At 41.1% G+C, this 12,779-nt stretch overlaps 1 protein-coding gene across 1 annotated transcript; it reads left to right on the top strand.

Annotated features, from left to right (window-relative positions):
* The first annotated feature begins 586 nt into the window (after nt 1-586).
* OR11A1 (olfactory receptor family 11 subfamily A member 1) lies at nt 587-2,949 on the top strand. The gene has a single exon (XM_006742013.2). It carries the CDS (start codon nt 1,166-1,168, stop codon nt 2,351-2,353), a length of 1,188 nt encoding a protein of 395 aa, XP_006742076.2. The 5' UTR covers nt 587-1,165; the 3' UTR covers nt 2,354-2,949.
* Nucleotides 2,950-12,779: the final 9,830 nt, after the last annotated feature.

Raw genomic sequence — 12,779 nt, forward strand, 5'->3', positions numbered from 1 at the left:
CTTCGAATATTTCATAGTCAGAGCAGGCAGGGGAATGGGACTCTGGATTATATGAAAAAGGCAGATGTGGCCTCGGGCATGAAGTACAAAATAGTGTGAAGTGAAGTCTCCCACCCACCTTTGGCTCTCAGCCATCCAGGTCCACCTCTTAGGCAACTGATGTTTTAGCCTCTCTGTATTAAAGAGAACTTATATTTTATGTGATAATAAACAGAATATATGCTTATCAATCCTGCAGCCTAAAAAATAACATTGTTAGGATTTGGTATGCGTGTGTGTGTGTGTGTGTGTGTGTGTGTGTATGTATAAATGAATATAAGGGGTTTGTTTCTGTATCTTTCCATTATGCTCTCAATCATTTGATGTACTCTTACTGTTTTCAATATAAAACCCCACACATCACTTTGGATAGCATAGGAGATTTTCCTTGTAGGTACACAGACCCATTTTTAGATCTTCAAAATTCAATGACATGTCTTTGCTTTCATGGATGCCTCCCCTGCTTGGAATGCTCTGCCCACTCTCCTGCCTGTTGCCTGGCCAGCTCTTCCCTGTCCTGCAAAACTGAGCCTACAAGCTGCCTTCCCTGACCAGATTCTCACACCTCCTCTACTCCTCTGCATTTGGTCTCTGTTCCCACAGCACCTATACTTCCCAGCACTATCATTGATCACATTTCCACTATAAAATCTGGAATGACTTGATGAAACAAGCATTTAAAGAAGACTGTCTTGCTAAGGGAGAGGGAAAATTGGGGACTAGCAGGCCACACAGAGGTAACTGTGCTGAGATGGTCATGAAGGGGCTTTGAAATGAGTGGTGTGTAAGGAGGAGGGAATGTGTGAGGGACGTCACTGACTGGGCGTGGGGAACGGGAGAGGAAATTCAGATGAAAATGACTATGATATGGTAAGCTCAGTATCAAAGCAGAATTTTGTACCACTCACTTGCTTGGTTGTGGTTGGGAAGGATAGAGGAATTTGTGTTTGATCATGCTGATTTTGAGCTGAGGGTAGGGTGTGTCTAGCGGGCATTTGGAGGGTGTTGTTCAGGAGGAAGGCTGTGTGGGTGGTTCTACAGATTAGGATGGTGGATTCACTGTGTCACAGAAACACTGGGTTGAATTAATAGGGTGGAGGGCTCTGAAGACTGCACTGGTGTTTGGATGAACTCTCTGGAGCCATGGAGAACATGCACAATTAAGGACAGCTCCAGGAACAGGAGTTGGACAAGGAGTAAGCCACTACAAAGAGGGAGAGGTGAGGACGTGCAAGGGACTTTTGTTCTGGAGACTCACTCTCATCATTTTCATTTTAGCCCTAGTTTTCTCGGAGTTGGTGTAGGAGAAGAGATGCACCAGAATATCTCCCTTAATCTCTGCCAGAGAGCAGCTTGGATGATCCCCATGGAAATGGTCGCTCTAGAAAACCAAACTATCACAGAATTTGTCCTCCTTGGTTTCCATGACATAGCTGAGCTGCATCTCCTTTTCTTTATTGTGTTCACTGTCATCTACGTCTCCACTGTTGTGGGGAATATGCTAATCATTGTGGTGGTGGTTAGCTCACAGAGTCTCCACACACCCATGTATTTCTTCCTGGTTAACCTGTCTTTCCTGGAGATCCTCTACACCTCCACAGTGGTGCCAAAAATGCTGCAGGGCTTCTTGCAGGAGGCAGCCATCTCTGTGGCCGGATGCCTGCTCCAGTTCTTTATCTTTGGCTCTCTAGCCACGGCTGAATGCTTCATGCTGGCCGTCATGGCCTATGATCGCTACCTGGCGATCTGTTATCCACTCCGCTACCCCGTCCTGATGGGGCCCAGAGGGTGTTTGAGGCTGGTGCTCATTGCTTGGCTTTCTGGCTTTATGGTAGATGGACTGGTTGTGGCCCTAATGGGCCAACTGAGGTTCTGTGGCCCCAGCCACATTGACCACTTTTACTGTGACTTCATGCCTTTGATGGGCCTGGCCTGCTCGGATCCCAGCATCACCCAGATGACAACATTCATTCTTTCTGTGGTCTGCCTCACTGCCCCCTTTGGACTGATTCTGACATCCTATGCCCGGATCATGGTAGTTGTGCTAAGGGTCCCTGCGGGGAACCAGAGGCGAAAGGCTTTCTCCACCTGCTCCTCCCACCTGGCAGTTGTGTCCATCTTCTATGGAACTCTCATGGTTTTGTACATTGCACCCTCTGCCATCCACTCCCAGCTCCTCTCCAAGGTCTTTGCCCTGCTCTACACTGTGGTCACCCCTCTTCTCAATCCTGTGATCTACACCCTGAGGAATAAGGAGGTTCATCATGCATTGCGAAGGCTTCTGTATATTAAGCACACCGAAACACCTGATTGAAGGAGAATGGTGGTGAATATTTTATTTGGACTTTGGATGTCTCCATTGGGGTGTCTTTCAGGACTTGTTGGGGAGGAAGAACTTTGTTCTATTTTGACTTTTCCCTTTGTAAAACATTCTATAGTTACTCTAAAAATGATCAAAAATTTTCAAGCTAACTTAAAATTTACTTTTATCTTTTATTATTCTTTTTAAAATAGTCTATGTATATTTAATAGAAAAAATAGATGCACAAAAGTAGCAACAGAAAGCTGACCTGGAAATATTGGCTACTAGTATTGTGTGTGGATTGTGAAACTTTGTAATCTGGTTTTCTACTGGACACTGTGTCTTAAACATTATTCTATTTCAATAAGTATGTACTTACATACTCTTTTGGGTTTTTTAGAATGGCTAAACATGATTTGTTTAAATAATGTACAATTGTGGGATCTTTTTAGTTGTATGCAATTCTTTCACCATATGAATATAGTTTGCATCCAGATTTTACTTCAATAAATCTTTAGAACTTCAATTGCCTGGTCTAAGGCTCTACAATATTTTTTAAAACTTAAAGATGAATGCATTTTCTTTCTTTCTTTTTTTTTTAAAAAGATTTTATTTATTTGACAGAGAGAGACACAGCGAGAGAGGGAACACAAGCAGGGGGAGTGGGAGAGGGAGAAGCAGGCTTCCTGTCGAGCAGGGAGCCCAGTGCGGGGCTCGATCCCAGGATCCTGGGATCATGACCTGAGCCGAAGGCAGACGCTTAACGACTGAGCCACCCAGGGGCCCCTATTTATTTCTTTTTAATTTCTTTTATTGTGGACAATTTCAAACATATGAAAGTGGAGAGAAAATTATAGCAACCCCATGTAGCAATCATATAGCTTCAGTCTCTGCATTTGCCAACCCTGTTTCAAAGACTTATACCTCCTTTTTTTATGCAAAATTTTAGAGCAGATTCAGATGTGTACATTGTGTAAGGACATATTCCACATGCAAATATTTACTGTGCTCTATGACTGGTAAAGACATTTTTAATTAAGTTTTAATTTTAATACCAGTATAGTTAACATACAGTGTAATATTAATTTTAGGTGTACAATATAGTGATTCATCATTTCTGTAGGTCACCCTGTACTCATTACGATGAAGTGCACTCCTTAATCCCCACCACCTAGTCCACCCATTCCCCCTCCCACCTCCACTCTGGTGAATATCAGTTTGTTCTCTATAGTTAAGAGTCTGTTCCATGGGCACTTGGATGGCTCAGTTGGTTAAGCATCTGCCTTTGGCTCAGGTCATGATTCCGGAGTCTGGGGATGGAGCACTGTGTTGGGCTCCCTGCTCAGCTGGGAGTCTGCTTCTCCCTCTCTTTCTGCTCTTCTCCCCTCTAGTGCTCTCTCTCTTGCTCTCTCTCTCTCTCAAATAAATAAAATCTTTAAAAAAGAGTCTGTTTCTTGGTTTGTTTCTCTCTCTTTCCCCCCTTGGCTCACTTCTTTTGTTTCTTAAACTCCACATATGAGTGAAATCATATGGTATTTGTCTTTCTCTGACTTATTTCACTTAGCATGATTCCCTCTAGTTCCATCCATGTATTGCAAATGGCAAGATTTAATTCTTTTTGATGGTTAAGTAATATTCCATTGTATATATGCACTACATATTCTTTATCCATTCATCTGTTGATGGACAATTAGGCTGTTTCCATTTTGGCTATTGTAGATAATGCTGCTATAAACATCAGGATGCATGTATTCTTTGAATTAGTGTTTTTGTATTTATTAGGTAAACACCCAGTAGTGTGATTACTGGATCATAGGGTAGCTCTATTTTTACCTTTTTGAGGAACCTCCATACTGTTTTCCAGATTGGCTGTACCAGTTTGCATTCCTCAAACAGTGTAAGAGGGCTTCCCTTTTACTGCATCCTCACCAACATCTGTTGTTTCCTGAGTTATTAAATTTAGCAATTCTGACCAGTGTGAGGTTATGATATCTCATTGTGGTTTTGATTATGAGTGATGTTGAGCATCTTTTCATCTGTCTGTTAGCCATCTGTATGTCTTTTATGGAGAAATATCTATCCATGTCTTCTGCCCATTTCTTAACTGAACTTTTTGTTTTCTGTGTGTTGAGTTTGATAAGTTCTGTATTGATTTTGGATACTAGCCCTTTATCAGATATATCATTTGCAAATATATTCTCCCATTTTGTAGGTTGTCTTTTAGTTTTGTTGATTTTTTTCCTTTGCTGTGCAGAACCTTTTTATCTTGATGTAGTCTCAACAGTTTATTTTTGCTATTATGTGCTTTGGCTCAGGAGACATATTTAGACAAATATTGGTACAGCTGATGTCAGAGAAATTATTACCTGTGCTTTTGTCTAGGATTTTTATGGTTTCCTGTCTCATATTTAGGTACTTAATCCATTTTGAGTTTATTTTTTGTGTATGGTGTAAGAGAATGGTCCACTTTCATTCTTCTGCATGTTGCTGTCCAGTTTTCCCAACACCATTTGTTGAAGAGACTGTATTTTTTTTCCATTGGATATTCTTTCCTGCTTTGTTAAAGATTAGTTGACCATAGAGTTGTGGGTTTATTTCTGGGTTCCCTATTCTGTTCCATTGATCCATGTGTCTGTTTTTGTGCCAGTACCATACTGTTTTGATGACTACAGCTTTGTAATATAACTTGATTTTTAAAAATATTTTAATTTTTTTAACTTAAATTCAATTAACCAAGGTGTAGTACATCATTGTTTTTGATATAATGTTCAATGATTCATTAGTTGAGTATAGGGTAACTGGGTGATGGGCATTAAAGAGGGCACATGATATGATGAGCACTGGGTGATATTCTCAACTACTGTAATATAACTTGAAATCTGGAATTGTATTGCTTCCAGGCTTGCTTTTCTTTTTCAAGGTTGCCTTGGCTGTTTGGGGTCCTTTGTGTTGTGTACACATTTTAAAATTATTTGTTCTAGTTCTGTGAAAAATGCTGGTGGTTTCTTTTTTAAAGATTTTATTTATTTACTTGACAGAGAGACAGACAGTGGGAGAGGGAATACAAGCAGTGGGAGTGGGAGAGGGAGAAGCAGGCTTCCCGCCAAGTAGGGAGCCTGATGCGGGGCTCGATCCCAGGACCCTGGGATCATGACCTGAGCCGAAGGCAGACGCTTAATGACTGAGCCACCCAGGCACCCCAAGAGTTCCTTTTTCTTTACATCCTCACCAACACCTATTGTTTCCTGTGTTGTTAATTTTAGCCATTCTGACAGGTGTGAGGTGATAGCTCATTGTAGTTTTGGCTTGTATTTCCCTGATGAGGAGTAGTGTTGACCATCTTTTCATGTGTCTGTTGGCCCTCTCTGTGTCTTCTTTGGAGAAATGTCTGTTCATGTTTTCTGGCCATTTTTAAATTGGATTATTTGGCATTTTTGGGTGTTGAGTTGTGTAAGTTCTTTTTATATTTTGGATACTAACCTTTTTTGGATATATCTGCAAATACCTTCTCCCATTTCAGAGGTTGCGTTTTAGTTTTGTTGATTATTGCCTCACCATGTAAAAGCTTTTTATTTTCATGAAGTCCTAATAGTTTATTTTTGCTATTATTTCTCTTGCCTCAGGAGACATATCTAGTAAGAAATTGATACAGCTGATCTCAGAGAAATTACAGCCTGTGCTCTCTTCTAGGATTTTTATGGTTACCTGCCTCACATTTAGGTGTTTAATCCATTTTGAATTTATTTTTATGTAGAGTGCAAGAAAGTGGTCCGATTTCATTCTTCTGCCTGTGGCTGTCCAGTTTTTCCAACACCATTTGTTGAAAAGCCTGTCTTTTTCCCATTGGATATTATTTCCTGCTTTGTCAAAGATTAATTGGCCATATAATTATAGGTTTATTTCAGGGTTTTCTATTCTGTTCTATTGATCTATGTGTCTGTTTTTGTGCCAGTATCATACTGTTTTGATCACTACAGCTTTGTAATATAACTTGAAGTCCAGAATTGTGATGCCTCTAGCTTTGCTTTTCTTTTTCAATATTTCTTTGGCTATTCAGGGTCTTTTGTGGTTCCATACAAATTCTTAGGATTGTCCTAATTCTGTAAAAAATGCTATTGATATTTTGATAAGGATTGCATTAAGTATGTAGATTTCTTTGGGTATTATAGACATTTTAGCAATATTTGTTCTTCCAATCTATGAGCATGGAATGTCTTTCCGTTTTGTTGTCCCTTCCTCAGTTTCTTTCATCAGTGTTTTATAGTTTTCAGAATACAGGTCTTTCACCTCCTTGATTAAGTTTATTCCTACATACTTTACTATTTTTGGTGACATTGTAAGTGGTATGATTTTCTTAATTTCTCTTTCTGCTGCTTCATTATTAGTATATAGACATGCAACAGATTTCTGTACATTGATTTTGCATCCTGAGACTTTACTGAATTCATTTACCAGTTGTAGTGGATTTTTTGTGGGATCTTTAGGGTTTTCTATATAGAGTAGCATATTATCTGAAAATGGTGAAAGTTTTCCTTCTTCCTTACTGATTTGGATGCCTTTTATTTCTTTTTGTTGTCTGACTACTGTGGCTAGGACTTCCAGTACTTTGTTGAATAAAAGTGTTGAGAGTGGACATCCTTATCTTGGTCCTGACCATAGGGGAAAAGCTCTCAGTTTTTCCTCATTGAGTATGATGTTCACTGTGGATTTTTCATAGAACCACCCTTACATTCTGGGGTGAAATTCCACTTGATCATAGTGAATGATTTTTTTTTTTAATGTATTGTTAGATTTGGTTTGCTAGTATTTTTTTTTCACTGCAACAAAACAATTTATTTTAAGGTACGCATTTCTTTCTCTTTTTAAATTATGTTTAGTTAGCCACTAACTAGTGTTCAGTGATTCATTAGTTACATATAACACCAGTGCAAGGAGGGCACGTGTTGTGATGTGCACTGGGTTTGATAGTATTTTGCTTAGGATTTTTGCATCTATGTTTAACCTCCATGCATTTGTGTTCTTTCCAGAGTTTCTCTTGTGATTGATTTCTAGTTTCATAGTGTTGTATTCAGAAAAGATGCATGGTATGACTTTGATCTTTTTGAATTTGTTGAGACTTATCTTGTGGCCTAATAGGTGATCTGTTCTAGAGAATGTTCATTCCATGTGCACTTGGTAAGAATATGTATTCTGCTGTATTAAAATGGAATGTTCTGAATATATCTGTTAGATCCATCTGGTCCAGTGTATCATTCAAAGCCACTGTTTCCTTATTGATTTTCTGTTTAGATGATCTGTCCACTGATCTAAGTGGGGTCTTAAAGTCCCCTACTATTACTATTATTATGAAGAAGAGATCCTGCAATGTCCTGCAGTGCAGTGTTTCCTGTTTTCCAGGACCTGGTCTTCCAGGGAGTGTCTCTGGTGTGAGTTGAATGTCTCTGTTGTGTTCTTGCCTCTTTTCCCTTTAATTCAGTTGTCTACAGTGGCTCTCTTTAACTGTTTTGGGCAGCATTTTGTCCCTGGCAGGTGAGTGTTGCGTTTTAAGAAGATATACACTGGTGTGCTTGCTAACTGAGACCTGGAGCAGCTGCTGCCAGGATGGCCAACCTAAGTGTATCTGCTAAGGGCATGTGGGTGGAGCCTGCACTTTTAACAAGGTGGGCCTCAGGCTTTGGGGTGGAAAATTCTTTTGAATAGAAATATGAAGTCAGCCAAACTGAAAGAGCACCTCAGATCTGTTTATTCTAAAAATGCATCAAAACAAGGTTTGGTCTTTATGTTTTTCATGTGAAAAGAAATCAGCTTGAAAAAGTTGGGGGCATTCAGAGACTAGGATTTGCTGCTTTCCAGAAAACCTTTAAAGTCAGTTTCAAATTGCCAGACAAATGAAAACTGATGGAGAAGGTTTAGTGAAGGCAGGTGCCCTGGAAATGGGGCGGGTGTTTTATGGAAGAGCACTTACTGAAATACATCCTAAAAGGTCACATTTTCCAAGAATTCTTAGAATGGTTGGAGACTCAGCATATGACTCTAGTCAGAATGAAATGTGTAGCATAGGCTGTACCCATGTACAGGTTGAACCAAATGTAATTGTTAATATTCAACTATCTTTTGACCTCAGAACCAGTAATTTCTTCTTCTTCTTCTTTTTTTTTTAAAGAGTATTTTTTTTTAAATTTATTTATTTATTTATTCATGAGAGACAGAGAGAGAGAGAGGCAGAGGGAGAAGCAGGCTCCCAAGGAGCAGGGAGCCCGATGCGGGACTCGATCCCAGGACCCTGAGATCATGACCTGAGCCAAAGGCAGACGCTTAACCATCTGAGCCACCCAGGCACCCCAGTAATTTCTTATTATTTAACATAAACCTTTAAGGATCATTTAATGTGCACCCTTGAGCTCTCTCTCTCACCCTAAAATTCTTTACCTTCCAGCTTGCAGATGTGAAAATTCCCAGTTCTATCTACCTGATCTGGACACAAAATTTTGGGTCAGTGCTCTGTGTTACACCATCAGATCTTAGAAAGTGAGGAGGGAGTGTGTTTCCCTTTGCACAAATTCTAACAGCAAGACAGAGGCATTTCATGGATACCCATGTTCTATGTATCTGAGGCAGAGTAGATGAGATCTTGCCCAATGAAGGATTAAAGAGGAAACATATTTTATAGTGAAAGAGCGAATTTTATCTGGAATTCCCAGTTGGAGATTTGGGGATGCCTTAAGTTTTTCAAAGGCAGAACAACTCTTATTGATATATACTTAACCTTAACTGAACAAACACAGGAGCAAGCCTCAGAGAAAACTCAGGCATGCAGAGTTATAGTTAACATTTAGATGGATAAAGATGATAGTATTGTCATTATTGGGACATGAATTTAACCTAGATTTCCAACTTTTGAAGGTTTATTTCTTTGGAGTGCCTCTAAAAATGGAAATGTTAAAAATATTCATCACTGAGACTGAGGTTAGTACACTATACATTAAATCACATGGGATATTCTTTGGTATATGTCAGAAAGATGGAGGGTTGGCAGTCTCAACGTTCATCTCCTTATTGATTTTCTGTTTAGATGATCTGTCCACTGGACATTATTTCTGTCCAAAAAGAACAGAAATAATGAATAAAAAAGTACATACCAACCAAAATAACTCTGGCAAAGCTCTGTAAACTACTTTACTAGATTGTTATTACAACAAATGGTGCATCTATATCTAAGATTCAATAGTGCTGATGGATCACCCTTTCAAGACTTCTCACAATGACTTCTTCACAGCAGATGTTCAATAGATGCTGTAGACTTGGCTTATATTTTGTTGAAAGGTAATGAGGGAAATGATGGTGGTGGAGAGTAAAGGGTGGTGGTGGTGCTGGACAGGCATGAGAAGTGACTAGTGAAGCTACTGTCAAATCCTTGTTTCAAAATTCCTGGTCACAAGTGTGGATCTTTACAAATGCACAATTCAAATAGCAAGACGCACAAGTCATAATTCTGCATTTTATTTTTTTAATTCAGGAGACATAATTCTGTCCTTCCCATCTTACCCTGAGCCAGGGTTATACACTATCAATAACAATGAAAGGCACTTCAGAAAGGGGTTCTTGTATTTCTTCTCAGAAACCAATTCTTTTTTTAAAAAGATTTTATTATTTATTTATTTATTTGAGAGAGAGCACCCTTGGGAGCAGGGGAAAGAGCAGAAGGAGAAGGAGAATTTCAAGCAGATTCCCCACTGAGCACAGAGCTGGACGTGGGGCTCAATCTCATGATCCTGAGATCATGACCTGAGCTGAAATCAAGAGTCAGATGCTTAACTGACTGAGCGACCCAGGTGCCCCTCAGAAACCAATTCTTATATGTAAATTTTCTCTATATCCATATATCCTATTCCATCTTAACTTAATATTCCCAGGCCAGTCAAATTTCAGCATTGGCTCTGGTCCTTAGGAATCCTATAACATGTCCTCCAATGAAGCACTGAATGAACTTGATGTTGAATCTTACCTACTACTGATGCCCTGGATTATTGTTACCCTCACTGGTTCCGGACTCCTTAGTGGACTTTTGACCTCTGTTGCTCACCTTCACAACATCCAATGGCTGGATTTCCTCTGATACCTTGTTGTCCAGAGCCATACAGTATCCAGCTAAAGGATGGACATTCAGGGAAAGAAAAAAGCCTATATTCACCAGATCCTGGGGACTTGGAAAGACTGCTTGGAGAGCCAGAAGAGGTGTGAACTCAGATTGTCCATGCAATATTCCTTCATTTCAAAATAACTTCTGAACCCATGCTGTGACAAGTCATTAGGTTGGATATGGAAAGAAAAGTTTGACTTCTAGATGATCCAGGAAGAAAGTCCAGGCTGAGAATTGGTCATATGCAGCTGCTGAACAGAAAACCCAGCCTGAGAATGTCAGGATTACTCTTCCCAAGCTAGAGCTCTTCTTAATCCATGTAGCTTGAGTTGTTGTTCTAAACAGAATTATTTGTCAGGCATGTGATCAGACTCCACAAAGCATAATGTGTAATCACATGATCACAGGGGAGGCACAAAGAGATGTAATATGTGTTCTCTGCTTTAACACAGTGCATGGTATGTAGAGAGAGACCAGAGGACATGTCATAGTGACTGAACTAGAGTGCATTCTCTTATCACATGATGCAATAATCTCTTCTCTGCCACACCTATGACTCTCTGTCAGAAGGAAGGAGCCATTCATTGAGCAATTCATAGATCACTTTATTTTTGTAGAACAAAAGTCATGAATAAAACTTATATGGGATATGCAACTGATAAATTGTTGAACACTACATCTGAGACCAATGATGTTTTATATGTTGGCTATTTGAAATAAAAAAACATATGGGATAGACCATGTGCTATGTAGAATAGAAAATCTTGAAATATAAAGCCAAAAATAGGTAAAAAGTTAAGGAGGTAAGGAATATCCCATGGGAATAAAAAGCATAAGAAATCTGGAATGTTGCTTTATTCTGAAGGAAAATAGGCTTATTGGTTAGCCCAGTGATGGGTATTAAGGAGGGCACGTATTGCATGGAGCACTGGGTGTTATACGCAAACAATGAATCATGGATCACCACATCAAAAACTAATGATGTACTGTATGGTGACTAACATAACATAATAAAAAAATAAATAGAAAGGAAAATAGGCTTTCATACAAGGAACATCACTAGAGACAAAGAAGAACTTTCTGTGAGGATAATAGGTCAGCATCATAGCAAGACCAAAGTAATGAATGGATAAGAACCTAATTACAGGAGGGGGAAAGATGGCAGAGGAGTAGGGGACCCTATTTCAACTGGTCCCCGGGATTGAGCTGCATATCCACCAGACCACTCTGAGCACCCACAGAACCAGCCTGAGATGTAAGAAGATCTGGATCTCTACAACAGAATATCGCAGGCGGTTGGTTTTGAGGTATGAAGTGGGGAGCTGTGATTCCATGGGCAGATATCGGAGGATAAATGGCAGCAGGAGGGCCTGGATGTGGGGATCCTACACAGCCAGTGAGCGACAGCCTCGTGCACTGCGACGGGCACAGACTCACAGACCAGTAGTGGTGGGGAAAGGACTCTAGGGCAGCCCCGGGGGTGGAACCCAGAGCGGCAGGGTCGCACGCAGGCGAACTGCAGCCCCCGGATGGAAACCCACATCGGTGAGGTTGCACCTGTGAACTGCAGCCTCTGGGGCGGAAACCCGGAGCAGCGGGGTTGCACCAGCAAACTGCAGCCCCCAGATGGAAACCTGGAGCGGCAGGGTCGAGCCTGTGAACTGCAGCCCCCAGGGCGGAATCCTAGAGTGGCAGGGTCGCGCGCATGTGAACTGCAGTCCCCAGGATGGAAACCCGGAGCGGCAGAGTCGCGTGTGTACAAACTGGGAGCGGCTGCCGGTTTTAGAAGCACAAAGGGCAGAGACAGGCCCCGACCTGGAGGCAGAACTGGGAGCGCTGCAGAGGGGCGCACAACCCAGGACACTGCAGTTTATAGCAGCACGGACAGAAACAGAGATAATGTGGCCTGGAGAGCTCACTGAAGAACAGACTGTGATCTCTCTGCTCTGAGGCAGAGGGTTGGAAACGGTCTCTTCTGCTCTGACTCGCGGAAGAGATGCGGAAAGCCACCAGGGAAAGGCGCCAGAGAATGAAAGCCCCAAAGACTGATTCCCACTGAGCCCATCCCCCACCACAGGGGCGCAGGGCAACTCCGCCCAAACAAGGTTGCTTGAGTAACAGCATGGCAGGCCCCTCCCACAGAAGACAGGCTGGGAAAACAAGAGGCCAGCAACCCTAAGGTCCCAAGAAAACAGGTGCATCTTGCTTGGGTTCTGGTCAATAATTTGGACTCTATACCTCCCCTCAAACACCCATCAACAGAATGACTAGGAGGAGGAGCCCCCAAAACAGAAAAGA

The sequence above is a fragment of the Leptonychotes weddellii genome, chromosome 2, assembly GCF_054177405.1.
Source record: "Leptonychotes weddellii isolate Sample4059 chromosome 2, ASM5417740v2, whole genome shotgun sequence".
Taxonomy (NCBI): domain Eukaryota; kingdom Metazoa; phylum Chordata; class Mammalia; order Carnivora; family Phocidae; genus Leptonychotes; species Leptonychotes weddellii.

What these genes read in the sequence shown, in the direction of transcription:
- OR11A1 (XM_006742013.2), top strand. Translation starts at nt 1,166, where the DNA reads ATGAACTCTCTGGAGCCATGGAGAACATGCACAATTAAGGACAGCTCC.